This window comes from Musa acuminata, chromosome BXJ3-11 (genome assembly GCF_036884655.1).
Source record: "Musa acuminata AAA Group cultivar baxijiao chromosome BXJ3-11, Cavendish_Baxijiao_AAA, whole genome shotgun sequence".
NCBI classification, from domain to species: Eukaryota; Viridiplantae; Streptophyta; class Magnoliopsida; order Zingiberales; family Musaceae; genus Musa; species Musa acuminata.
Genome location: NC_088359.1, coordinates 7,679,338 through 7,704,282, shown reverse-complemented (window position 1 = coordinate 7,704,282; position 24,945 = coordinate 7,679,338). Strand labels below are relative to the sequence as shown.

Below are 24,945 nucleotides of genomic sequence, written 5' to 3'. Positions count from 1 at the left end.
AACTTGTGTTTATAAATTATTATAATAGAAACACAATAAAAACTGATGCGGAAATAAAATAACGTACCTCCAACCATTGTCGAGGTTTCTTCTTGAACTTTGGTACTTCTCTGCTCAGAACTCTCGCTTTAGATGGTGTAGGAAAGCCTTTCGCTTCAAAGAGATGATTGAGCCCAGGGACCAAAATTCTTATATATATATGTGTTCTCCCATCAAGAATATTTATTATCACCAAATCATAACGTTCAAGAATTAATTCAAATTTGTAACGTTTGGACCTTAAGAACTTTAATGATATTAAATATTCAATTTAATAATAACGGTTTCATACATAAAGAATAAAAAACTGAAATCATTTAAATCATAATAAATGAAAAAATTCATGATAATGAATTATGAATCATAATGAGAACAGTTATATTAAATATTTAATAATAACGATTACATTCTCCCACTTGGTCCATACGTTTATATTAATAATTTGAATTAATTTTTCTTGAACAACTTTCTTAATAAATAAATACACGAATCATAGCGATAAGTCCTCTAAGAGCGAGTATTATCATCTATGTATCACGATGTATTTAGTTTCTTAATCTTAATATGGTAATATTACTTAATGAATAAACCTTATGTTTATTCTTGGTCCAGTAACAATATATTTTCTCAAAATAATGTGCCCATGAATGAGAAATTTACATAATATATAAGAGTTTCAATATCATTACAAAGTGGAACCAAGTCCCATTTTCTCTACATGATCCTTGAATTTCAGAGGTGGCATGCCTTTAGTCAAAGGATCAGCAATCATCAATTCAGTGCTAATATGCTCAATGACCACTTTCTTTTCCTTTACACGTTCTCTTATGGCTAGATACTTAATGTCGATATGTTTACTTCGACTTCCACTTTTATTGTTTTTAGCCATAAAGACAGCAGCTGAATTGTCACAGAAAATTTTTAATGGCTTAGAAATAGAATCCATAATTCTAAGCCCAGAAATGAAACTCTTAATCCATACACCATGTGAAGTAGCCTCAAAACAAGAGACAAACTCAGCTTCCATGGTAGAAGTAGCAGTCAAGGTCTGCTTAGCGCTTCTCCGAGAAATAGCTCCACCGGCCATCATAAAAATATATCATGATGTTGATTTACGAGAATCAACACAACCGGCGAAGTCTGAATCTGAGTAACCAATCACATCCAGATTGTCTGTATGTCTATATATAAGTATGTAATCTTTGGTTCCTTGTAGATACCTCATCACTTTCTTTGCAGCTCTCTAGTGGTCCATACCTGGATTACTATGATATCGACCTAGCATCCCCACAATAAATGCAAAATCAGGTCTTGTACAGACCTGAGCATACATAAGGCTTCCTACGATAGAAGCATATGAGATGTTTTTCATTGATTCCCTTTCAAAGTTGTTCTTTGGGCATTGGTTCAAATTGAACCTATCACCTTTCACAATGGGAGCAACACTTGGTGAACAATCCTTCATCCGAAATCTTTCTAAAAATTTATCAATATAGGTTTCTTGTGATAGACCTAAAATGCTTCGAGGTTTATCTCTATGGATCTTAATGCCAATGACATAAGATGCTTCACCCATATCCTTCATGTCAAAATTTTTAGAAAGGAATTGTTTCACCTTATGCAGCAAACCCTTATCGTTGGTTGCAAGCAAAATATCATCTACGTATAAAACAAGGAAACATATTTTACTCCCACTAACCTTCTGGTATATGTATTGATTCATGGGATTTTCAACAAATCCGAATGAAGAAATCACTTCATGAAATTTAAAATACCATTGGCGAGAGGCTTGTTTTAAGTCGTATATAGACTTCCTAAGTTTGCAAACCAAGTGTTCACCAACACTAGAGGAGAAACCTTCAGGTTGTTTCATATAAACCTCTTCCTCTAGATCTCCATTTAGAAATACCATTTTCACATCCATTTGTTGCAATTCAAGGTCAAAATGAGCAACTAATGCCAAAATTATACATAGAGAATCTTTCTTAGATATAGGAGAAAACGTCTCCGTATAATCGATTCCCTCTTTTTGAGTAAATCCCTTTGCAACAAGTCTTGCCTTGTATCTCTCAATGTTGCCTAACGAATCTTTCTTAGTTTTAAAGACCCATTTGCAACCAATAGCCTTTGCTTCATTAGGCAACTCTACAAGATCCCAAACTTCATTGCTCATCATGGAATTCATCTCTTCTTTCATGGCATCATGCCACAAATTTGACTCTTTGCAACTCATGGCTTGTGAAAATGTTTCAGGATCATTTTTGGCTCCAATATTATAATCAGATTCTTGTAGATATACAACATATTCACTAAGAATTACTGATCTTTTATTTCTAGTAGATCTTCTTAATGTTGTACCAATGGTTCCTTGAGGAACTTATGGTTCAATAGTTGTTCAGGAGCGTAATTCCTGAACTGCTTGATCTATTAGAATACTATCAACAACTTGTGGAATTTCAATGATTGGTTGTTCAGCACTAGTTTGTACTTGAGGAGTGCTATGAACTATAACCAATCTATCATTTGATGTGGAAGGTTGAGATTCTATATGATCATGTGCGGAAACTATGTTCTTGAAATGATCGCTCCCACTAATCACATCATCCTCAAGAAATTTAGCATTTCTTGATTCCACAATCCTAGTTGTGTGAGATGGACAATAGAATCTGTAACCTTTTGACTTTTCGGCATATCCAATGAAATACCCACTAACAGTCCTCGGGTCCAATTTCTTCTCTTGTGGATTATATATCCTGACTTCAGACAAACATCCCCAAATTCGCATATGTCGCAAACTCGGTTTCCAACCTTTCCATAGTTCAAATGATATCTTTTGGACAGCCTTGGTTGGAACTCGGTTTATTATATACACAACCGTCTTTAGTGCTTCAGTCCACAAGAACTTAGGAAGACTGAAGTTGCTAAGCAGACTCTGCACCATGTCTAATAAGGTTCGGTTTCTTCTTTCTGCAACATCATTCTGGTCTGAAGAACCAGGCATAGTGTATTAGGCAATAATCCCATGTTCTTGAAGAAACTTAGCAAAAGGACCAGGTGCTTGTCCATTTTCAGTATATCTACCATAATATTCTCCACCCCTATCTGATCTCACAATTTTAATTTGCTTACCACATTGGTTCTCAACTTCAGCCTTAAAGACTTTGAAGGCATCCAATGCTTCATTTTTGTTATGAAGCAAATATATATACATATATCGTGAGTAATCATCTATAAAAGAGATGAAGTATTTCTGACCATGTATGTCCATGTCTGGACAACATATATCAGTATGAATTATCTCTAATAAGTTTGAACTCCTATTAGCACCCTTTTTGGATTTATTGGTCTGCTTTCCCTTAATACAGTCCACACAAGTCTTAAAATTAGTAAAATCAAGAGTACTAAGTACCCCATCTTTAACTAATCTCTTAATTCTCTCTATGGAGATATGTCATAATCTCCGATGCCATAATATAGAGGAGTCCTCATTAATATTACACCTCTTAATGCCAGCGTGAACATGCATTGAACTTTTAGTATTATCATTTTGTAATAAAATACGGTAAAGACCATCAGACAAAATACAATTCCCAACACAATCAGATTTATGTAATAAACAAAATGATGTGTCTTACAATTAAAGAAATACCCAAATGGTACGAGTCTGGAAACAGAAATTAAGTTTCGTGAGAAACTTGGTACATAAAAGGTTCTTTCCAATTTTAAAACAAAACCACTACTTAAAGTTAAAATGCATATTCCAATTGCTTCCACATGTGAGCCCATCTTATTTCCTGATAAGATGCTTTGCTCACTTCTCACTGACTTCCTTAGGTTTTGTATACCTTGCAAAGAGTTTGCAATATGGATTGTTGATCCAGAGTCAATCCACCAGGTGTTAATATTAACATTGACCATATTAGATTCATAACATACATATGAGGTTGGTTTACCTTTCTTTTCAAGCCATTGTTGGAATTTCGTGCATTCCTTCTTCACGTGTCCCTTTCTTTTACAAAAGAAACACCTTATTTCTTTCTTGATATCAGCTTGGGGTGGTATTTTACATTTTCCCTACTGATGAGCTTTCTGATTGGCTTGATGTTTGTCAGTTTTGTTTTTCCCTCGAGTGGTTACTACTAATGCATTCTCACCCAATTCCATCACTAGCCTCTCTTTTTCATGAACACACATGGTCATTAATTCATTGATTGATCATTTGTCCTTATGCGTATTGTATGAAATTTTAAAAGGGCTATATTGAGGTGGAAGGGTGTTCAGAATATAGTGCACTAGGAAGGATTCTGACATATTAACCTCAAGTTTCTTAAGTTGAGCCGCAATATCTCGCATTTGCATTATGTGCTCACGCACACCCTTTATGTTGGTGAGTCTAAGGGATGAAAATTTCATAATAAGAGTACTTGCTAGTGCCTTATCCGAAGTGATGAATTGTTCATCAATAGCTTTTAGCAAGTCTCGGACATTTTCATGCTGGTCAACAGAACCATGTAACCATGTATGCCAGCAGTCATCTTAGTTTTGATAAACATCACGCTGAGCCGATTGGATCGCTCCCATCGCTCATATAACGTGATCTCAGTTGGAGTGCTAGTATTAGTGACTATAGGTGATTCGTCTTTCCTGATGTCTAATTACTTATATGATCCTTATTTTAACTTTATATATAATTTTAATTAATTAAGGATACTGTGGCTAATTCTTAATTAATTAAGATTATATAGATCATTAGACATTTTAAGCATAAAAAATTTGCTCATAAGCATAATTTAATATAACTAAATATGCATACATAATATGAGCATTTTACCAACTAAAATGTTAAAAATGATATTTCCTCATGATTTTCAATAAAATATATCAAGAAGTTTACAAGAAGAAACCAAAATCAAATCATTTTCATGGCATAAAAAATGAAAACTCTTTCGTATCAAGGCAGAGGTCAAAAGACTCTGATACCAAATGTAAGAAATCACTGAAACCAACTTGTGTTTCTAAATCATCATAATAGAAACACAATAAAAACTGATGCGGAAACAAAATAGCGTACCTCCAGCCATTGTCGCCAAGAATTTCTGCAGAGGTTTCTTCTTGAACTTTGGTACTTCTCGGCTCAGAACTCTCGCTTTAGATGGTGTAGGAAAGCCTTTCGCTTCAAAGAGATGATTGAGCCCAAGGACCAAAATTCTTATATATATATATATATGTTCTCCCATCAAGAATATTTATTATCACCAAATCATAACGTTCAAGAATTAATTCAAATTTATAACGTTTGAACCATAATTAAGAACTTTAATGATATTAAATATTCAATTTAATAATAACGATTTCATGCATAAAAAATAAAAAACTGAAATCATTTAAATCATAATAAATGAAAAAAAATCATGATAATGAATTATGAATAATAATGAGAACAGTTATATTAAATATTTAATAATAACGGTTACAAGATGTTTGTCGCATCAGATCATATGCTTTACAAGAAAGATCTTCCGGCATGAGGAAGAATGGTGGAAGAGTTAGACGGAATCCTTTTTATGTTGTTCTTCCTCGTCCATGAATCTCTTCCAGTACCAGTGTCGCTTCCAGACTCTCTCGCTCATCTCATCGATCGGCACATTCTTCGTCTCGGGCAACAGGAATATGACGAACAACCCCATCACCACAATCCATGCAGCGAAGAAGAAGAAGATCCCGGCTCGTAGATGGCACATCATGGACAGGAAAGCCTGGGCGATGACGAAGGTGAAGAGCATGTTGGAGCTGACGGCGAAGGCGTAGCCCGCGGTTCTCGTCGCCAGGGGGAAGGTTTCGCTGGGAATCAACCAACCAAGCGGACCCCAAGACCAGGCAAAGCTCGACACGTACAGGCACACGAGCACCACCACCCAGACCGCCACCCCGTGTTCGAGCTCGTTCGTCGACTTCAAGTTCACAAGCAGAACACCTCCAATCGCCACCTGCACACAGATCATTCCGAGAATTAATGCGCGGTTGCATGCTCTGATGCGTACGTGACTCGATCGTCGTTTCGACCTGTGTGATCAGCATCTGCCCACAGGCTTCGAGTAGCAGGAATCTCCTGCCGAGCTTGTCCACCAACACCACCGACACGACGGTGGATAGAACATTAACGATGCCGGTGATGACAGCGGAGAGCAGCGACGCGTCGTTCTTGAATCCGATGGTCTGGAAGAGGACCGGCGCATAGAACATGATGGCGTTGATCCCAGTGAACTGCTGGAAGACCTGCATTGCGATGGCGATCACCAGCTGCGGCCGGCTGGATCGCTTCATGAGGTTCCTGAATGGTTGCTTCACCTGTCGTGCCATCTCGCACGCGTGCAGGATCTCTTCGTACTCCGCGTTAACGTTATCGGTACCCCGAATCTTCTTCAGCATGGCCAGACCTTCCATCAGCTGCTCGCGCTCGATGAGGCTCGTCGGTGTCTCCGCGATCACCATGGAGCCCAAGCAAAGCATGGTCGCCGGCACGCCGGCCAAGCCAAGAGCGAGTCTCCACCCCCATGGGTGGATATTGGAGACGAAGTAGTTCACGATGTTCGCTACGAAGATCCCGATCGTCACGTCGAGCTGGAAGAGGATGTTTAGGGCTCCTCTGATGTGGACTGGTGCGATCTCCGACAAGAATAGAGGAACAGCCTATAGGAAGAAGAATGCATAGTAAGAATGGAGTTTGAGGAAAGATGTGAAAAGAGAGAGAGAGAGAGAGAGAGAGAAAGAGAGTCTAGACCGATATTTATGAACCTGATTAGCGAATCCAACACCAACTCCGAGGAGAATTCTTCCTATGATCAGCATGGCAATGTTCCGAGCAGCTGCATTGAGGACGACACCGACCAAGAAAAACACTGACGCCGCCTGCATCGTCAGCCGCCGGCCATGTTTGGTGCACAGCTTGGAAGCTACAAAGCTGGACACCAAGGCGGCAAGGTACAGGGACGAAGTGAACAGCTGAAGGCCTTGGTTGTCATACTTGCAGTAGTTGTCTTCCTTGGCTTTGTGCTTCCTCTCATAGACCACAGGGAAGAACTCCTCCAAGAAGTCATCCATAGATGTCACTCCCCCTGCAGATCATACAAATCCAACAACCAAGTTTCAAATCCATGAAAACCCTAACAATGTCTGCATTCATGCAACCATCTCTTTCTCTTCGTCTCTCTCCTCCAACCACTGTCCATTAGGCTTGCGGGTTAACACTAGACAATCGAATGAGAAATGGAAGTCATGAACCTGATATTCCAATGTCATAGCCAAACATGAGGCCTCCAGTAGCTGCAATTACTCCGCAGATCACAACATAGATTGTGATCTTGCCCTCGAATTCCTTCGCACCATTAGACCCTGCATTCGACATCACAATAGCCGGCATCTTGTTCTTCGTCCCTCAGCTGCAAGATAGGTCAAGAAAGAGGACAAGATGACACTTGAACATGAAGCAGATGATGGGGGTGTGTGTGTATATATGGAGAGAAGTCTTCAAGGGAAGACGACGCAGAAGAATGTTGGATTGTGATGGCTGACTGGAATCTAACGACGAGTGACCAATAATGGTGATCATGCTCTCACAAAGGATTGGAATTGTTTGGCTTTTTTTGGTTGTCCTTGTCTATCCTAACCATGTAAACTAAGTTAAAGATATCGTTAATAGGATTTCCTACCATTACAGATAGAAAACTAAGTACATGAGTTGTGTTTGGGATAGGTTTGACTACTTCAATGGTAAGCCATATTTGTATTTAAGGTTAAATTCATTTGGATATTGGTTGCATTGTTATTCCTAAGATAGAAAGTAGGTCTTATTTTTGGGTAGCCATTTAAGACACTAATTTTATTATTTAGGAAGGATATGGATAAAGAATTAGTAACCATAATGGAGTGTTAATGGCCTGATACCTATTTAACTTGTAGAAGTAATCATACCTATTTAACTTGTAGAAGAATATGCATACGCATTTTGTTCTTTAACAGTACATGCATCATTGTATTGGTTCGAGTATCTAATTCTAAGACCTAATCACCTCCGAAACCCGGCTCTTAATCGGGTCGGACACAGACCAGTTTCTGGGTTGTTGTTCGTCAATCAAATTAACGGATCGGATCCGACTGATACCTCAGTGCCCGGATCCAGGCACAACCATGCGCTCCCCTGTGCCGATATCCACAAGTACTCGCTTGTTCATCTCAGTGGATCCCACTTTTTATGTGGAGCCCGTCTGTCTGTCCAGTAGACATACGGGTTCAAGGAAGATCATTCGATTCAGTAGTTAATTATAACCACTAGTTTTTCTTTCTTGCACATCACGCATCGAGAGAATCTATATAACACGTTGCGTCCGCACGACCACGAATAGAAAACCCTAAAGCCGAGCCGATCCGATCCAAATCCTAGTCTTGGGGCGACGCCTCCGTGCGCATTCTTTTGTGCCCACCGGCGATCTCTTGGGGCTTCCTATCCTCCTCGTTCCTTCCCAACCTCGCGTTCCCGATCCCGGATTAAGGTCCAGTATCTCTCTCTGGGTGTCTTGCTTTCCCATCCGATGTGGCCTACGCGGTGATAATTCGAATAATTGGAGTCTATTCTAGAAGATGAGACTTTGGGTTTCGTAGATGATTAGGTCCCTCTAACCTTTCGATTTCATGAGGAAATGTTTCTGAGCGTATTTCTTGATTGCTTTTTTGTGTGGTGTTTTTGCTTTGATATCTTGATTGTCTAGTTTCATTCGGAGTGCATAGAAGAAGTGAATCCGTTGATTTTGGGCTGGAAAAGATCCCTTTGTTTGGGTGTCTTCTTGCATGATTCGATGAAATATGTTCAGCTTCTTTAGCTTTGCAAAGTTTTGACTTTTTTATTATTCGTGGTCATCACAGGTCTTTAAAGGTGTTTGCAGCCGGCCGTCATGGCTACTCGTAAGTACCAATAGCTATATTTTATGTCTAGTTGATGAAAATAAGGAAATTGTTGAATTTTTTTGTCATGAAGAAGTGTAAATTGTTTGGCATTTCATAGAAGTTGGCAAATCTGGATTGCTATGTTGTGGTCTCTCTAAATTCTCGGGATATTTTTGTTCAATGCCTCTTTCTAGAAATATATGAGCAATTACTGATGTGTAAAACCAGAGTGTCCCATGCAGATAATACATGCTTCATAGGGTTGATTGCTTTTGAATATCATTAAATTTTATTTCAGTCCTATAATTCCATTTTCTTCTATCCTTGAATGGTCCTTGAATGCTGAACTGGGTAGTTTTAGCTCTTTAAGTGCTCACTTTCTCATGTTCCCGGTTGAAGATGATGACTCCATTTTCTGCTATATTTGCCACATGATGCATTCTTCATCAATGACAAGGAAATATGTTGTTAAATGCTTTACAACTTTAAAAGGGACCTCAAGAAGTCATCAGTTAACTTTTTGCAGGGATTCAGTTTGAGAACTCTTGCGAAGTTGGAGTGTTCTCAAAGCTGACAAATGCCTACTGTTTGGTTGCAATTGGAGGATCAGAGAACTTCTACAGGTTAGTATGTTTGAAAGAAATAAAAAAACAACGTTTTTATTATTCTGTAGCATTTTTATGTGTTGCTGATGATCTTACATTGGATGATTTGCAGCATTTTTGAAGCTGAGTTGGCTGATGTTATCCCTGTTGTCAAGACATCTATTGGAGGCACTAGAATAATCGGGCGACTTTGTGCTGGTGAGTGCTGAAAAGCGAGTTATCCAACTTTATGTTGTAATTTTACTTCTAATCACACATCTTCCCACTTCAATGTAGGCAATAAGAAAGGACTTCTTTTGCCTCACACCACCACTGACCAAGGTAAATTTTCATTGTCGAGACATTTAGTTTCTGAATCAATTTTTTTTATAGTGTAATTAACTTTTAGTTGAAAGCTGATAATTTTGCTAGGTAGCTCCTTTCAATGTGTCGGACAAAGACATTATTACTATTGTGTTCAAAGGCATAACAAAGATTTGTAAGCTATAAATATAAATAAATAAATTAGGCCTTTGATTTTAACAATGTCATAGATCTGGCTTTGGTTTTATTTTGGAGGTGATTTATATCCATGGGAGTGTGCAGTTCAGCTGCTTGAGGTGGATAGCTGCTAGATCAATACTGTCCATTTTAATTTAATATGCCAATCAAAGTTTGATGGCAACAGGTGTTTATGTAAGGTTGTTTACTTGCCCATGGAGTGGATATGTAGTGGTGTTCACAGTTGGTAGTTTTGGAAATTTTCTTTTGCTTTGTCTGTTTTTATCTGTCATGGCCTGAGACTTTACAGCATAGCTCTTGTTTATTTTCCACCAATTCTTTTGATTTCCTTTTACATAAACATTTATCTTTCACTTCAGTATTTGTGGTTGTTAAGTCGAAGGTATCTTAGGCTTTTTAGCAGTTTTCTGAATTTTACCTTTTTTTTTTCTCATTACATGTGTTTAGGTATTCTCTGACCCTTACACTGATGATATCATACTTCTCTCCTAGTCACTGTAGTATTCGACATTGCTTTAGTGCCACTGCTGATTGGGGTATCTCATGAGCCTTTTGTTTTCATTTGGGAAATGGTTTCCTCATAAACTCTACATCATAAGTGCTTCATCGCACGCCTAGTTGTTACCGATACCATCTTGCGACCAAAGAGGAGGAAAAGACAAAAGAGAAAAATAAGAGGAGTGATTAAAAACAATTAAAAGTAGGAATCCAAAATTTTGGAACTGTGTATTAGATTTTTCTAAGGTTTATTTGTTTGTAATCATTATGATTGAAATTGCAGTTTAGGTTGTCACGGTATTTTGTTTCTGAAACTCACGAGTTATTTGAATCTATCTATCTATGTATGTGTGTTTGTAAAATGTCTAACATATCTCCTTACTTCAGAAGGAAACTCCAAGTTAATATGATAAAAAAGGAATGAGAAATGTGATCTTTGGCATTCAATTACTAGCAAATTAAGGATTTCCATTCTCTTGTGTAAACAAAATGACTGCTTTATGTTATGCTTGCTTTATTGTGTTTCCAGAGCTCCAACATCTGAGGAATAGTCTACCTGATCAGGTGGTGGTTCAGCGAATAGATGAAAGATTGTCTGCTTTAGGCAATTGCATATCCTGCAACGACCATGTTGCTCTTACACACCCTGATCTGGACAAGGCAAGTAATTTTCTTACTTTTAATTATCAGGGTGATGTTATCAAGAGATACGAAGCATCACTTGTAAAAAACTATTTGGCCTTGAAATGTGGCTTTGAATCCTTAGTATTCAGCTCTCGTCTCCTACTGTCCATGCTCAACTATGTGGTTTAGTTGATGGCTTGTTGCTTTTCTAATCTCTAGTTGCCTCTCTTACCCTTGCATTGGTTTTTTGTTCTTTTATTTTAGGATACCGAAGAGCTCATTGCTGATGTACTTGGTGTAGAAGTATTCCGGCAGACGGTTGCTGGCAACATACTGGTTGGAAGTTACTGTGCATTTTCAAACAGAGGGGGCCTGGTAAGTTGGTGTATCTTCTGCTGAAATGAATTGTTGTTGTCATGACTGCATCATCTTCTTATGCGGGCCTGTTAAAACAGGTTCATCCGCATACATCCATCGAAGACCTTGATGAGCTCTCAACTCTTCTCCAAGTACCCCTGGTCGCCGGAACAGTGAATCGAGGCAGTGAGGTCATTGCTGCAGGTATGACAGTGAATGACTGGACAGCTTTCTGTGGATCCGACACCACAGCAACAGAGCTCTCTGTCATTGAAAGCGTCTTCAAACTCAGGGAAGCCCAGCCAAGCTCTATTGTGGATGAGATGAGGAAGTCTCTCATCGACAGTTACGTATAAGATCTTGAGTTTTTGGGACGTGCAACTCTTTTGTCACCCTAGTTGTTGAAGATGTATCTTCATTTTCGTCAATATCCTCAAAACTATTTATATGCGAGTGCTTGGTTTTCTTTGTAACCTAGTGGAGATGTTAAGGAAATGTCAACTATTTATCTCTGATGGTATCTAATTCTAAGGCATGTTTGATTTAATAAGTCGGTGATTTATGTTGACGGTATATTGTAAATGGAGAATAAATCATGTACTTGAAGTATATGATAAGGGAAAAGATGTGTAGAGCTTCACGCTAAGGTTTCTGTAACTTGATAGTTCAATTCGATTAAATACAATTCATCGACATTCTACAACGCTCGTTGGATTGCAAGCTCAATTCTATTCAATGCAATTCGTCATTCCGTAAGCCAAATGAAGATATCCTATTGCCGGGATACCCTTCCACCGCGCAAGTCGTGATAACAGTCATCATCGACCAAAAATGGACCGTCCACGTGTATAGTCCCATCGAGAATCCGACGCCACGGCACTCGAGATATTTATGGGTACAAAACCCCCTACCCCGATCTGCCCCTCGGCTTTTGTTGCGAGTGCCTGCTTCATTTCTCGCTTCTGCTCCTCTGCCTCCACGATCAGGTACGGAACCCTGGGTTCCATTTCCCGATCCTTGCGTCTTTCCATCTCGATGTGCCCGCGTCGTGTTCTCCGATCGTGATTTCTTCGTTTCTTTTGTTGTTGCGGCAGCGATCATGTCGGACGAAGAGCATCATTTCGAGTCGAAGGCCGATGCCGGAGCGTCCAAGACCTACCCGCAGCAGGCTGGAACGATCCGCAAGAACGGGTACATCGTCATCAAGAACAGGCCCTGCAAGGTTCCTGATCCACTCCTCACAACCTCTGCTCTCCTTTGATGCATTTCTGGATATATAGTTTTGGTGATCTGTCGTATATACCTTGGAATCTATCTCATGATCGTCTCTTTTCTGGGCTATTTCGGTTTTGATCGGGATGTCTTGGGCTTTAATCTTCTTTTATCCAATGTTTCTGGTGAGTTTCCAATTTTTTTCTGCAATATGCAACTATGGAACATCAATTGAGATGTTGTTGTGATGGTTCAAGGTGGAATTTGCACGGTCTTGGTTCATATCTTCTGGGCATGTAGTGGCTATCGATTGAAGGTAGTGGAATGTATGTCAACGAAGAATTGATGGATGACAGGATCTGGAGAAATTCCTGTTCACAGTTTCTTTATGAACACTTTTAATCCAATCTGAGCGCAGTTACACACCTTGCACTTCCACGAAGTGAAGAAAATCCTAATTCTTGTACATATTGGAAGAACAAAAACTCGTGCAATCCTCCTCATCCGACATGGACTAACAGTCGAGGAAAACTAGTGGTGCTAACTCACAGGATTTATCTTTCCTGAGTTTTTTGGTGAAGTATGCAACCTTATCGTCTCCTTACCTTGTGGAATTCTTTTTGTTCCACGGTTGTACTTCTTTTCTTAGGTATAAATGTGTTTCTTTTTTTTAGGTATTCTGAGGCCTGCAGAATTTTTTTGGATTTTTTGCTCTAAAGGTCATACATGTCGTGATATATGATGTACACCTGGATCATCTACATGATTTGTGTCTCTGGAATAATGCACCATATTTGTTGTTCAATCATACATGCTATTTATGGCTTTATAGTAGTTCACTTTACTTGTTATTGTGATTATAAACTGCTTCATTCTCTCATTGTTTTATAGGTTGTTGAAGTGTCAACCTCCAAGACTGGGAAGCATGGTCATGCAAAATGTCACTTTGTTGCCATAGATATCTTCAATGCAAAAAAGCTTGAGGATATTGTGCCATCTTCTCACAACTGTGATGTATGTTTCTTGATATATTATATTTATATGTGTTAATTTGCATTTGTATGTATGTATTTGAATTTGTTTGGTTTATCTGCAGGTTCCACATGTCACTCGAACTGATTATCAACTGATTGACATTTCTGAAGATGGCTTTGTATGTTGTTATATGTTTTCATATAATGTTTCTTTCTTAATTGGTGGTTTTCTCATAACTATTTGGTTGTGTATGTTAGGTGAGCCTTCTGACTGAAAATGGTAACACCAAAGATGATTTGAGACTCCCGACTGATGAAACTTTGTTAGCTCAGGTTGGTGATGAAGATTTATTTTCTTTGCCATTTTTAATTTTTTAAAAATCTGATCTAAGTTGTGATAAAGAAATTTAACTTATAGTATCCAGAGTTTTTAGTAAGTAATGACCTTTTTGAATGTCATTTATGTTTTAAAGGGCAGTAGTCTTGACTAAGAAGCACACAGTAAATGTTTTAAACAGAAAACAAACAACTTGCATTCTACAAGCAATTACATGATGGTAGAAATATAGTTAGTTAGATATTATTGATTATGTTAATTATGTATACAGTTTGACATGACGACATCCGTGATTAATGACATGATGAATATCATGAGTAACTTTTTGACATGTATAAGTCCTCATCATTATTAATTTCCTTTCAGTGGTACCAACAGGGGAAAAGAAAGGGATTCTTTTTCCATGAAGGCTTCTGTTGTTAAATAGACAATCAATGATCACTATAATTATAAACTAAATTTATAAAAGAATGCTTTTTTGTCCATAGTGTGATGATCTTTCATGCTTTATGTACAAAATCAAAGTCATTGGTTGCTGGTCCATCATGGTAATCTGATTTAAATTATCTCAAAATATCATATAAATTTTTTGTGACATTTAGTTAGAATCCAGACATTTTGCACTATTCTGGATGCTTGCATTGCTTGCCCTATCTGTAGTATCAACACCTTTATGTTGGTAGTTACAAAATTTGCTCTTGGCTCAGAATAGCTGGAAGTTCTTTATGTTATCTGAATTGGTGAAGCTTATGTGTTAACACATCATCTATATTTGCTCCCTTCATGGGCTTTGCATTGCAGCAAGGATCCCTTATTATATTTCTGCTGACTATTTGAGTTTGAGAATGTATGTTAAAAAAAATTGCTAGCTTATTATTCTGTTATTGCACAGGAATTTGTGATCAACTTGGTCTGGAGTTCAATCTGTGTATGTTTGTTATTGGTGTGAACGCACTTGCTTTAAGGATGCATTAGTTTGCAATGAATGTTAGACTGGATTCTTCATAACTTTCACAACAGTTTTTCAAGTCATTGTTAGTCTTATGGTCAGTCGACGACCTGGAACCAGAGAGGTTCCAAGCCGGAGATTGATGCTGGAACTAGGATTGCCCTTTGTGTGTCTGGAGGAATGATGGTGGATGGAGGATGAGGATCCGTGAAGTCAAACCAAGTCTCCATGAGCCTTTGTTCTTGCAACAAAAGAACAGTGTCGGGTGTACCCATGGGTCGGTCCCTCCAATGCCTAAATCAGTGGGTTTGTTTGGATAGAGGGTAGGGAGAATGACGAGAGAGAAGAACTTGGGCTATTGTCAAAGGGCCATCTATTTGTAGTCAGGGGTACTTAACTGCCTACATGTAGGGAAGTATTCCATTGACCATTCTTGATTCGGAGAATATTTTCCGTTGTGGTTGATGCTGATGTGGTGAGTTCAATATGCCAATTAATTTTTGACATTCAATGTCCAAATGTCAAGTTAGTGTGGGATGCACAATTTTACCTCTATCAGTCTTCTAAATTCTCATGGAAGGTAAAATGAGGTGCTACCAGGATTGGGGAAGAAGGCAGATGTGTGGGAATTAGAAGCTTGGAGGAGAGGAATAGGAATGGAGGAGGCAAGGCATTGGTCGATGGAGTGGGGAAGGAGTATTGCATGGAGGAAAGTAGCGGCATTGGAAAAAAAAGTATAAATGATTAGGTTTTATAAACCCTATAACTACAAAGTCAAGGTATGCAATTTCGAATAATACCATTTGGTACGGGCGATACCGATCCATCAACTGATCGGTACATGGACCGTCCGTTACTGGATGGAACGATATATATATATATATGTATATGTATGTATATATATATATACACACACACACGAGGCGGTGTCGCCCTGCTTGCGAGAAGAGAGAAACGACGTCATTGAATTATATATATATATATATATATATATATATATACCGAGTGGTATACCGCTCGGTATACAATATCGTACCGTAACGAGCGAACGTCGAAACTCCGATACGATACGATATTTCAATCCTTGCTACAAACACATTTATAAATCCCACCGTGTCATCTTAATCTTTCCTAACAGTTTATTTGACCATAGGTTTAAAGGGTACACAAAATATTTTCTGTTAAACTCTTGATGGACTGAAGATGATGAACATGTTTCTTTTTCTCTGTTCGGATCATCTGAGAGATGAAAGTTCTATTTGGATTGGCTTAGGTTGCTAATGAACAAGCTGAGATTTGAGCTGAACACCAAGCTGCTCACTTGCACTGAGATATACTTGTATACCTAAATGCCTGTGTTATGTTGGCTTTATGATCCTGTTAAAATTTTTACAACGATTCTGTTTGTCTTTGATTAAAAAGGTTTTTTTGGGAATCTAATATTTTTTGCCTGAAATTATGTTTAATTTTTGCCAGATCAAAGATGGGTTTGCAGAGGGAAAAGATCTGGTTGTTACTGTGATGTCTGCGATGGGTGAGGAACAGATTTGTGCTCTGAAGGATATTGGCCCCAAGTAGTTATTGTCTGTTGGGATCCAATTTAAGAGGTATATTGAAAATTTATGAGACTTGAAGGAATATTGGATCTTTATTCTAAGAGATGGTGGTGGAATGCATTATATTAAAACTCCTGTTGTGGTGTTTCTACTGGTACTTCTATATTGTTTTAGTTGTCTTCTTTTGGCAAAGTTATCTGAGGCAAGTTCTTGTATAAACAATGTGTTTTATCTTATTTATAAAAGAATATCTTTATCAATGTATTTAGTATCTCATTTATGTTGCCATTATTTGTCATGATATATAATCACAAGTGGCTTGTAGTAAATAAAATAATTTTTCAGGTTTGGCTGTCATCACTGTGGCAGGTGGTCAGAAAGTGACCTGTTACCTGTTAGGCTTCGGCGGTAGTTTGGATGAACTAGCTCCCCTTGAACCATGTAAGGTGACGACTGTTATCAAAGTTGTTTCTCTGGTAATTAAGATCAATATCTTAGGTAGGCTCAATATATGTGAAAGCTGAATATAATGCTCATCTTGGTATGCTAGAAGCTATCTTTGTACTCTGTGCTTCTTGTTGATGTCAAGATTATATATAGTGAACTGTGTGCACGTGATCCTCAAGGTAGTCGTGCATTGATGATCGCAGTCATTAATGTATAGCACCTCGGTGGGTGAATCAGCAGTTCGGTTGTGCTTGAATCTTAGTCATCAACTAGAAAATTCATTTAAAAATGTGTGCATCTAGAACTTTCGGAGGAACCATTTTACAAAATTTAATCAGGTTTATTTTGATATTTGATAAAGTCAAACATTTAAATATCAGGTTTTTTTTGTTAATCAGTTTTGCTGCTAACCTTTTTTTGTGTCATCTCTGATGTGTGGTGGTAGTGTTTCTTGGTTTAGAACTTTTTAACATTTTGAACAGCAAGATAAAAATTACCTGCCAAAATTTGAAGGATTTGATGCAACTTTCGTGGCATTCGTCACAAGTTGATACTGTATACGATGTGGCAGCCGATTTACTTCACGCAATGACACAGTTACGTCACAAGTTGATACTGTATACGATGTGGCAGCCGATTTACTTCACGCAATGACACAGTTATCACAGAAATCTACGATATCACATGTGGTAATAGACGGCGACGCACGTCAAGCCAGAAGAAAAAAATATTGAATGTTCAAGTTGTCATTACAAAAGAAAGAACACCTGAACCATATCTAAATAGATACAAGGCACCGGAGAACTGCCTAAAATGAACGCAGGCATCGGATAAGATACATAGGAAACAATGACTTCAAATGAAGTCGGGACTTCTAATGACTTGAATTGTTTGACGTGCTTGGAAAGTAGTACCACGAGGTCATTCAGCCTTTCACCTCCCTTGGCACAGTGGATTTGCCATCAGCGTGGAGTCGTCATCGGTCAAGGCGTATACGTCGTCGCCGTTGCGGGCCGGGCTTTCCAGGGGAATGTTCGCGGCGCTCTTTTCGGCGGGGTCGTCGCTGGGCTGCCCCATGGAAGCCTCCTGGAGCTGCAGGGCATACTCCAGGTTCCACAGGACGTCTCCCATGGACGGCCGGTCCACTCCGTGCTCCGCCAAGCACTTCTCCGCCGCCTCCACGTACTTCTTCAGCGAGGCGGAACTGATGGTTCCCACCAGGTGAGGGTCGATGATCTTCTCCAGCTGGCCCTTGCGGTGCCACTGCATCGCCCACTCCGCTAGGTTCACTTGCTCCCTCGGCAGGGCCGGGTTGAGAGCGGGCCTCGCGCAGAGCACCTCGAACAGCACCACCCCGAAGGAGTACACGTCCGACTTCTCCGTCAGCTGCTGCCGCCGGAAGTACTCCGGGTCGAGGTACCCGAAGCTGCCCTTCACCGCGGTGCTCACGTGCGTTTGCTCCAGGGAGGGGGCCGCCTTGGAGAGGCCGAAGTCGGCGACCTTGGCGACGAGGTTGTCGTCGAGCAGGATGTTGGTGGTCTTGACGTCCCTGTGGATGATGCCCTCCGACGCGCCAGTGTGGAGGTAGTGCAGGCCTCGAGCGGCGCCGATGCACACCTCGAGCCGCTGCTTCCACGAGAGCGGGGTGTGGCATGTGCCGCCGTAGAGGTGGTCCCTCAAGGGTCCCTTGGCCATGTACTCGTACACCAGGATCATCTCGTTGTTCTCATCGCAGCAGCCGATGAGGGAGACGAGGTGGCGATGGCGGAGTTTCGACAGCATCTGGATCTCCGTCTGGAACTCGTTGATCCCCTGCTCCGACGACGGGTTCCCTCGCTTGATGGCCAGTTTGGTTCCGCCCTCCAGCGCGCCGATGTAGACCTTCCCGAACCCCCCGACGCCGATCACCTCCTTCTCGTCGAAGTTGTTGGTCGCCTCTTGCATCTCGGCCAGGGAATAGATCTTGCCCAGGCCGATGGCGCCGGACGCGAAGAAGCTCGAGTAGCCGCTCTTGCTCTTGTGGGATCCATAGCGGTTTCGGGAGCTGCCTCTGCAGCTGCTGTTGCTACTCATGAAGGTCGAGTGGCTCATGTGGAGGGGGAGAAGCCACGACGAGAAGCTGTTGGTCTTCTCCCAGTCCGCCGGCCGCCGCCTCCACCGGAAGAACATCACTGCCACCAGGGCCATCGCCATCGCTCCCAGTGCGAGCCCCACGCCCGAGACAATCCTCCTCGCGAGGCTCCCCGAGGCTGAGCCGCCATGGTACGATCCATCGACGGCGAACTGCCCGTCGAGGCTGCCCGCCGAGTTGCTCATCTTCATGACCTCAATGCCGTTGAGGATGGCGTTGGAAGACCCGGTTCCTGAATCAGCCGTCGGGCCGACCTGCACCGTGATGGTCTCGTTGATGATGGTGGTGCCGTTGATCACGAAATCCTTGTAGTAGGGCACCGCGAGGGCTGCGGTCGCCGTCGAGAGGTCGAGGCTGGAGACCCCCGTCAGACCATTTAGAAAGACGTTGAAGTAGAGCTCATTGAGGCTCTTGCTGACTATGTCGCAGAAGTGCATGCGGATGAGGTACGAGAAGGCCGAGTCTGCGCCGAACTGCCACGTTAAGTTGAAGTTTTGATCGACGGTGTTCGAATCGGCCATCTCTCTGGCGCTCGTGTAGACCGCGCTGGGTGCGATCAGCGGCGTGACCGATCCGTCGTCGGGGTACTTGACGGTGCGGGTCGGCACGGAGACGTTCTGGGCCGCCGCCGCCACCTTCAAGAACTCGGCATCGGTTTGCCACGTCCGCGACAGCGTATCGTTCGATGATCCGATCACCGGGCCCCCAACGTTCACCCGGTGCATGACCTCAAGAGAATACTTGGAGACGCCGGTGAATTGACCCTGGGGATTGATGCCTGTGGCCGCGTCGACGATGAGGTTATCGGGCGCAGACACGACCTCAATGGCGTTGATGAACGCGATACGGCCCTTCCTGGGGGAGAAGACGAGCGACACCCTGTCGCGGTCGATGGGAATGAGGTACTCCTTGAGGAACGGGGAAGGCGGGGCTGGCGGGCTGAATTCGTGGAGGAGGACGATATCGTCGGTGCTGACAGTGAAGGCCGCCGACATGAGGTTGTAGTCCGCAGCGGGGAACGGGTAGAAGTGAAATCGGACCCAGTGGCGGCCGGGCTTGGAGATGAAGAAGCTGAAGGTGGACTCCGCCGGGAAGACCCTCGCGGTGAGGTACAGCGGGGACACCGAAGTGTTCGCCGTCGAGTTGTCAGCGGCGACCTTCACGTCTTCATCGGTCGAGAGGAAGGAGGAGGACTGGGGGTCAGAGCGGAAGACGCGGCCGTCGTCGAGCTGGGTGCTCTTCGGCGCGCCGCAGTTGAGGAGGTAGCTGTCGGAGGGAGAAAACCTCACGGGCGCCGAGGCGGATCCTCCGCCGGATCGGGCGCAGGCAGAGGAGAAAAGGGAGAGCAAGAAGAAGAGGGAGAAGAATGGTGTTCCCGCAATTGTCGCCGTCGACGCCCCATATCTCTCAGGTCCGGTCATTTCATCAGCTAGCTGCGACACAGGAAATCAACCGGCGTGCATGGGGAGGGCCGGCGAGCTCCTGCGTCAGTACAGGCGGCAATGGGAGGGAGTCAGGTGCACGATGACCGGGGAAGGGGAGGAGGAGATGAAATGGAGGCAGAGGAAAGGGTGGTTGGAAGCACGCACGTACGTCGTTAGAGGGTGAGGGACGAGGAAGAGCGGTTTTGGCAACATGACCATATCTGTTATCGGAAACAGAAACAAGTCACCCACGAGGAGCGGCTTCTATTTGCCTTCACGTTACTGCTACGGTTTATTTAGTTCGGACTCCGTCAAAGCGTTACGCGACCGGCTCAGCTCTTTTAACGGGACAAGAGCTGTCGACACGTAATCGCGTCGCGGTGCGATTGGCTTACCAGCGTGGGTGCTGGCGGCGAGAGATAGGAGATCGAGAGATTTCTTGTCGGCAACCAGTCTCTCAGGGTGGTGCAGTTTGGGTCGAACCCAATCCAACTCATATCTGATTTAAACGGGCTTGGGCGGCGGTATTGCCATCACGGGTCGCGCAACCCGACCCAAATTGAATCCGGATGAGGGCCATAACCCGACCCGCGTCGGCAACCTTTCCACTGTCCGAAACCCTAACCGCTGGCCTCAACGCCTACCCCGTGGCCTCTTTCCCTCTTCGACGGCGGCGACGGCTGTTCTTCAGGTACTCTTTCCCTCTTGTCGGCAACCAGTCTCTCAGGGTGGTGCAGTTTGGGTCGAACCTAATCCAACTCATATCTGATTTAAACGAGCTTGGGCGGCGGTATTGCCATCACGGGTCGCGCAACCCGACCCAAATTGAATCCGGATGAGGGCCATAACCCGACCCGCGTCGGCAACCCTTCCACTCTCCGAAACCCTAACCGCTGGCCTCAACGCCTACGCCGTGGCCTCTTTCCCTCTTCGACGGCGGCGACGGCTGTTCTTCAGGTACTCTTCTACTTGCGAAACGTCTTCACCCATCCTAAAGAGGATGGCGAATGGCCGAAAGGATGATGATCGTAGAGATCGCTTTTTCTTGGTCCGCTATCTTCTCGATTACGTCGTCGTTGATATGAGATATGGTGTCACGATGAGTCATTATGTGTATTAGTGGTCCTTCTTCCTCACTGCACCTTATCCTTTGCTTCATGTTACAGACAGTACTCGAGTTTCGCAAGGTTTCTCGTTAAATGTTCTTTAATCTGCTTAGTTTCTCCATATCTTTTTGCTTCATATTGCGAACAACTTCAATTCTGGAGCTAAAGTAAGCTTATTGTCCATTTTAGATCACTAGGTTGGTGCGTGGTGCCAGCCTTCTTGAGTATCCGGTTACATCGGTTGCATTGCTTCAAGAAGGAACAGATGAAGGTAATTGAGCCTGTGGAGTTGTTCCAGAAGCTGTGCAGTTCGGGTGCCGTGCAAAAAGGACGATTACTGGGATTAGATGTTGGGCAGAGATATGTTGGGTTGGCTGTTTCAGATGTTGCTAATCGAATAGCATCACCTGGAAGGTAGTGTCTTTTGTATTTCCATGAATGATTCACTCATTGGTATGGTGACTTCTGTAGGGTATTGGTATAACATATACTCCGAAATTAAATAGATCGTTACTCATTTTAGGAAAACTGGAAAAGCAAAGATGATGGTGCAAAAGTTGTGTGATTGAGAGCTGAACTTGTAGTCTATAAACAAATATTGGGAGCATAGGTTGATCAAGAGACGTTATTTTCATGGAATTAATTTTGCTACCTCCTGCATTGACATAAGTGTAATAGGCTTATTCCACTGAAGATGTTGTATGATTTATGTTCTCGTACCATATATTGCAGCCCATATTCACAGAGATTCATTTGTTCATGTGGACCTTTTTATTAAGTAATTCTATATCACCTTTCGTGCAATATTTAGAGTCACATGTCATAATGCTTAGGATCTTAAGTTTGCTTCTCTTGGAGTACAGACTTTAGTTTCTTTGATGTGGTCCTTGATCATTGCAGTTAATTGACTGAAAAATGTAATGTTTCAAGTCTGGGAATTACATTTCAAGGGTAGGAGCCTATCATATTTTATTTTATCTGTTTAGCAACTTAACTGCATATCTGAGTGCCTATGCATTTGCATTGGTGTCTTGGATTAAAACTTATGTCAAATAGTTTTATATTTTAGAATTGGCATCCATACTTTTGCTGATAGAGTAAACCAACATATCTTTGGTTCTGTATGTTTTGCAATTATTTTTTCACTGATGTTATGCAGTTTTGTGATTTATATACAATAAATAACTTTGGATTTCTGATGCAGTGTCTTAGTCAGGAAGAAGACAAACATTGATATCATGGCTAAAGTTTTCCAGAAGTTGGTATGTGGATCGATACCTTTCCTTGGTTCCTAAGTTGCAGTAAACAGTCTGATTAATAGGTTCTGGTTGAAGTAAGCAGTTTGATGAACATTTAAAGCATTAAAGCAAGCATTTGCCTCACATTCAATTCTCTTTCACAGATTTCTCAGCATTCTCTCGTGGGATTCGTTGTTGGTTATCCATTCTGCTTGTGGGGTCAATCAAGTGTAGAGGTACACTGTTCATGAAATCTTATGTTTCGAAGTTTGAACCTTCTAATCCCTGATTTTCTGATTGTGCTTTGGAGAAGGCTGTGCAAGTTAGGCTGTTCATGGAGGATCTACGCAACACAGGGAGACTTAATGGCCTAACCTACACATATTGGGATGAAAATTATACCTCAAAGGTGGGCACAGAAATGCCATCTGCCAGTAGTGATGTTGCAGGGAAAATCTTTTATGCTAATGATTGGTTGCTTTCAGTGTGTGGAAGCCCTGTTAGAGCCACTGGATCTAAATCCAGTGAAATCAAAAACAATCAAGGACAAATTTGCTGCCGTTGGAATACTCCAGGTAAACCGGTACCAAGTGCTATATACTTCTATTTGTTCTGTCTCCTGCATTACTTGAAAGGAACCATGAATACCCATCGCATCATTGCATGCATATTGATCAATCTAATTTGTTGAGCATATACTCAAAAACTCTCATTGTTTAGTTAACTGCTGCCCAGGTAATTTGCTATCTGGATTTAATCCTTTGGGGGACTAAAATGTGTGTAGGATCTGCATCTTCCGTTTTTACTAGCTCCAACTTTGTTTCTCACTTTTTTATATCCAGAATTCTTTTCTGGTCATATGGTCTTAAAAAATGTTGAGGTGGATCTTTCTGAGCAGGATTTCCATCTTCCTCTTAATCTTGTATTTGGGCTACAGAACAATACATTTGCTGACATGTTTAATTCTCTGCCGTCTTACTAATAAAACACCATAGTGTACAGAATAGTATTATTGATTCTCTTTGTGTGAAGGAACATCGAGAAACATCTTATTGGTTTTTACTCTTTTTATTCTTTTTTGAAAAACAATAGTTGAGCGAAGCTCACCAATCTTAGATTACTATGCTGAGATAGATAAAAGGAATTTATCAAAATAGCAATGTTGTGATGAAGCATAAATAACCATGTAGGTGAAAGTATGATGTTAACCAGGCTTTGATTGTTACTGAATTGACAGGGATATCTGGACAACATGAACAGGAAATTGAAATCAGGAAACTTGGCTAGAGAGTGATGCAACACCAGGAGGGACATGAAATGAAACAAAAGCATGCAAGTTCTACTACTGGTTCTGAAAGCATCTCAGTAAAAGCCATTAGTAGCTTCTTAGAAGAAAGCCACAAACAGATGGTATGTCCCAAGGTATCTATGACGAAGAAAGTGCCGTAGCCTATTGCTTGTTTGTCTCTTCTACTGGTTGGAGAGGGAGTCTAACGATGTACACTAAAATATCATTTCTTCTACACTTTCGTTCTCAACTAATAGTGTATTTTTGTATGCAGAGATGCAAGACTCGGAAAACTATTGGAGCGTTGTGAATTGGTCACGATTGGTAGGAATGTTTCACTCCGATTTCCACTACATTTTTTAATGTTGGTCGCTATAACCACCAACAAAAAATTCTCCTCGAACACTCCTTCCACTACAAAAAATCCATCGAAACCCTATATGACTTATTTTTGTTGGTTTCTATTACACTTATAATTTTGAAATATAACGGGTCTTAAACGATCATTGAGATTTGCAAATAGTGATCCAATTGTTTTTTTGTGAAAGTTAGGAGAGGTAAATTAATTATTTAAATAAGCATTCAACATCAGTCATTATTATGTTATAGCAAACTGATTATCTATAAATTTTTTACCCATGTGAAGTCTCTTATGCCTTCATTCTCCACGTTCGTCACACCTCTCTTCATCACCATCACTTTTAGCGGTCAAACGGAGG

The 24,945-nt window shown here is 41.4% G+C and overlaps 5 protein-coding genes across 9 annotated transcripts; 3 read left to right on the top strand and 2 right to left on the bottom strand.

Moving 5' to 3' along the window:
* Positions 1-5,585: 5,585 nt before the first annotated feature.
* On the bottom strand, positions 5,586-7,453 carry LOC103970799 (sugar transport protein MST4-like). The gene is made up of 4 exons (XM_009384726.2): positions 7,321-7,453; positions 6,835-7,154; positions 6,103-6,729; positions 5,586-6,026 (listed from the first exon to the last, which is right to left on the bottom strand). Exons 1-4 carry the CDS (start codon positions 7,442-7,444, stop codon positions 5,586-5,588), a joined length of 1,512 nt encoding a protein of 503 aa, XP_009383001.2. The 5' UTR covers positions 7,445-7,453.
* A 986-nt stretch (positions 7,454-8,439) lies between these two features.
* Positions 8,440-12,076, top strand: LOC135652688 (eukaryotic translation initiation factor 6-2). Its single transcript, XM_065173827.1, has 8 exons — positions 8,440-8,588; positions 8,959-8,997; positions 9,506-9,602; positions 9,697-9,782; positions 9,861-9,905; positions 11,113-11,243; positions 11,472-11,582; positions 11,663-12,076. The coding sequence occupies exons 2-8, from the start codon at positions 8,988-8,990 to the stop codon at positions 11,918-11,920; spliced, it is 738 nt and encodes a 245-aa protein (XP_065029899.1). The 5' UTR covers positions 8,440-8,588; positions 8,959-8,987; the 3' UTR covers positions 11,921-12,076.
* A 321-nt stretch (positions 12,077-12,397) lies between these two features.
* On the top strand, positions 12,398-16,852 carry LOC103970798 (eukaryotic translation initiation factor 5A-5). Its single transcript, XM_009384725.3, has 6 exons — positions 12,398-12,550; positions 12,659-12,786; positions 13,668-13,790; positions 13,873-13,929; positions 14,009-14,083; positions 16,513-16,852. Exons 2-6 carry the CDS (start codon positions 12,664-12,666, stop codon positions 16,612-16,614), a joined length of 480 nt encoding a protein of 159 aa, XP_009383000.1. The 5' UTR covers positions 12,398-12,550; positions 12,659-12,663; the 3' UTR covers positions 16,615-16,852.
* Positions 16,853-17,972: 1,120 nt separating this feature from the next.
* LOC135652357 (probable receptor-like protein kinase At5g61350) lies at positions 17,973-20,850 on the bottom strand. Its single transcript, XM_065173200.1, has one exon. The coding sequence runs from the start codon at positions 20,589-20,591 to the stop codon at positions 17,973-17,975; it is 2,619 nt and encodes an 872-aa protein (XP_065029272.1). The 5' UTR covers positions 20,592-20,850.
* Positions 20,851-21,148: 298 nt separating this feature from the next.
* Positions 21,149-24,732, top strand: LOC135582609 (uncharacterized). 5 transcript variants are annotated; one of them, XR_010502173.1, is made up of 8 exons: positions 21,149-21,285; positions 21,890-22,114; positions 22,905-22,962; positions 23,103-23,174; positions 23,252-23,347; positions 23,424-23,513; positions 24,176-24,360; positions 24,501-24,732. XR_010502173.1 is itself a non-coding variant. In XM_065173830.1 (7 exons), the coding sequence occupies exons 1-7, from the start codon at positions 21,164-21,166 to the stop codon at positions 24,230-24,232; spliced, it is 720 nt and encodes a 239-aa protein (XP_065029902.1). In that variant the 5' UTR covers positions 21,149-21,163; the 3' UTR covers positions 24,233-24,476. The 5 variants fall into 5 exon arrangements, 2 of the variants coding, with proteins under 2 accessions (XP_065029902.1, XP_065029901.1); XR_010502172.1 differs by lacking the exon at positions 21,149-21,285 and adding an exon at positions 21,311-21,551 and having other exon boundaries at positions 24,176-24,348; XR_010502171.1 differs by lacking the exon at positions 21,149-21,285 and adding an exon at positions 21,311-21,551.
* The last annotated feature ends 213 nt before the right edge of the window (positions 24,733-24,945 follow it).

Coding starts and splice junctions, on each gene's coding strand:
- LOC135582609 (XM_065173830.1), top strand. CDS start 21,164: ATGAGGGCCATAACCCGACCCGCGTCGGCAACCTTTCCACTGTCCGAA. Junction 22,115..22,904: donor CGAATAGCATCACCTGGAAG/GTAGTGTCTTTT, acceptor TTTCTGATGCAG/TGTCTTAGTCAGGAAGAAGA. Junction 23,175..23,251: donor GGGGTCAATCAAGTGTAGAG/GTACACTGTTCA, acceptor GCTTTGGAGAAG/GCTGTGCAAGTTAGGCTGTT.
- LOC103970798 (XM_009384725.3), top strand. CDS start 12,664: ATGTCGGACGAAGAGCATCATTTCGAGTCGAAGGCCGATGCCGGAGCG. Junction 13,791..13,872: donor CATCTTCTCACAACTGTGAT/GTATGTTTCTTG, acceptor GTTTATCTGCAG/GTTCCACATGTCACTCGAAC. Junction 14,084..16,512: donor ATGAAACTTTGTTAGCTCAG/GTTGGTGATGAA, acceptor AATTTTTGCCAG/ATCAAAGATGGGTTTGCAGA.
- LOC135652688 (XM_065173827.1), top strand. Junction 9,603..9,696: donor GGATCAGAGAACTTCTACAG/GTTAGTATGTTT, acceptor GATGATTTGCAG/CATTTTTGAAGCTGAGTTGG. Junction 9,783..9,860: donor AATCGGGCGACTTTGTGCTG/GTGAGTGCTGAA, acceptor ACTTCAATGTAG/GCAATAAGAAAGGACTTCTT.
- LOC135652357 (XM_065173200.1), bottom strand. CDS start 20,591: ATGACCGGACCTGAGAGATATGGGGCGTCGACGGCGACAATTGCGGGA.
- LOC103970799 (XM_009384726.2), bottom strand. CDS start 7,444: ATGTCGAATGCAGGGTCTAATGGTGCGAAGGAATTCGAGGGCAAGATC. Junction 6,730..6,834: donor GTGTTGGATTCGCTAATCAG/GTTCATAAATAT, acceptor TTCTTCCTATAG/GCTGTTCCTCTATTCTTGTC. Junction 6,027..6,102: donor GGCAGATGCTGATCACACAG/GTCGAAACGACG, acceptor ATCTGTGTGCAG/GTGGCGATTGGAGGTGTTCT.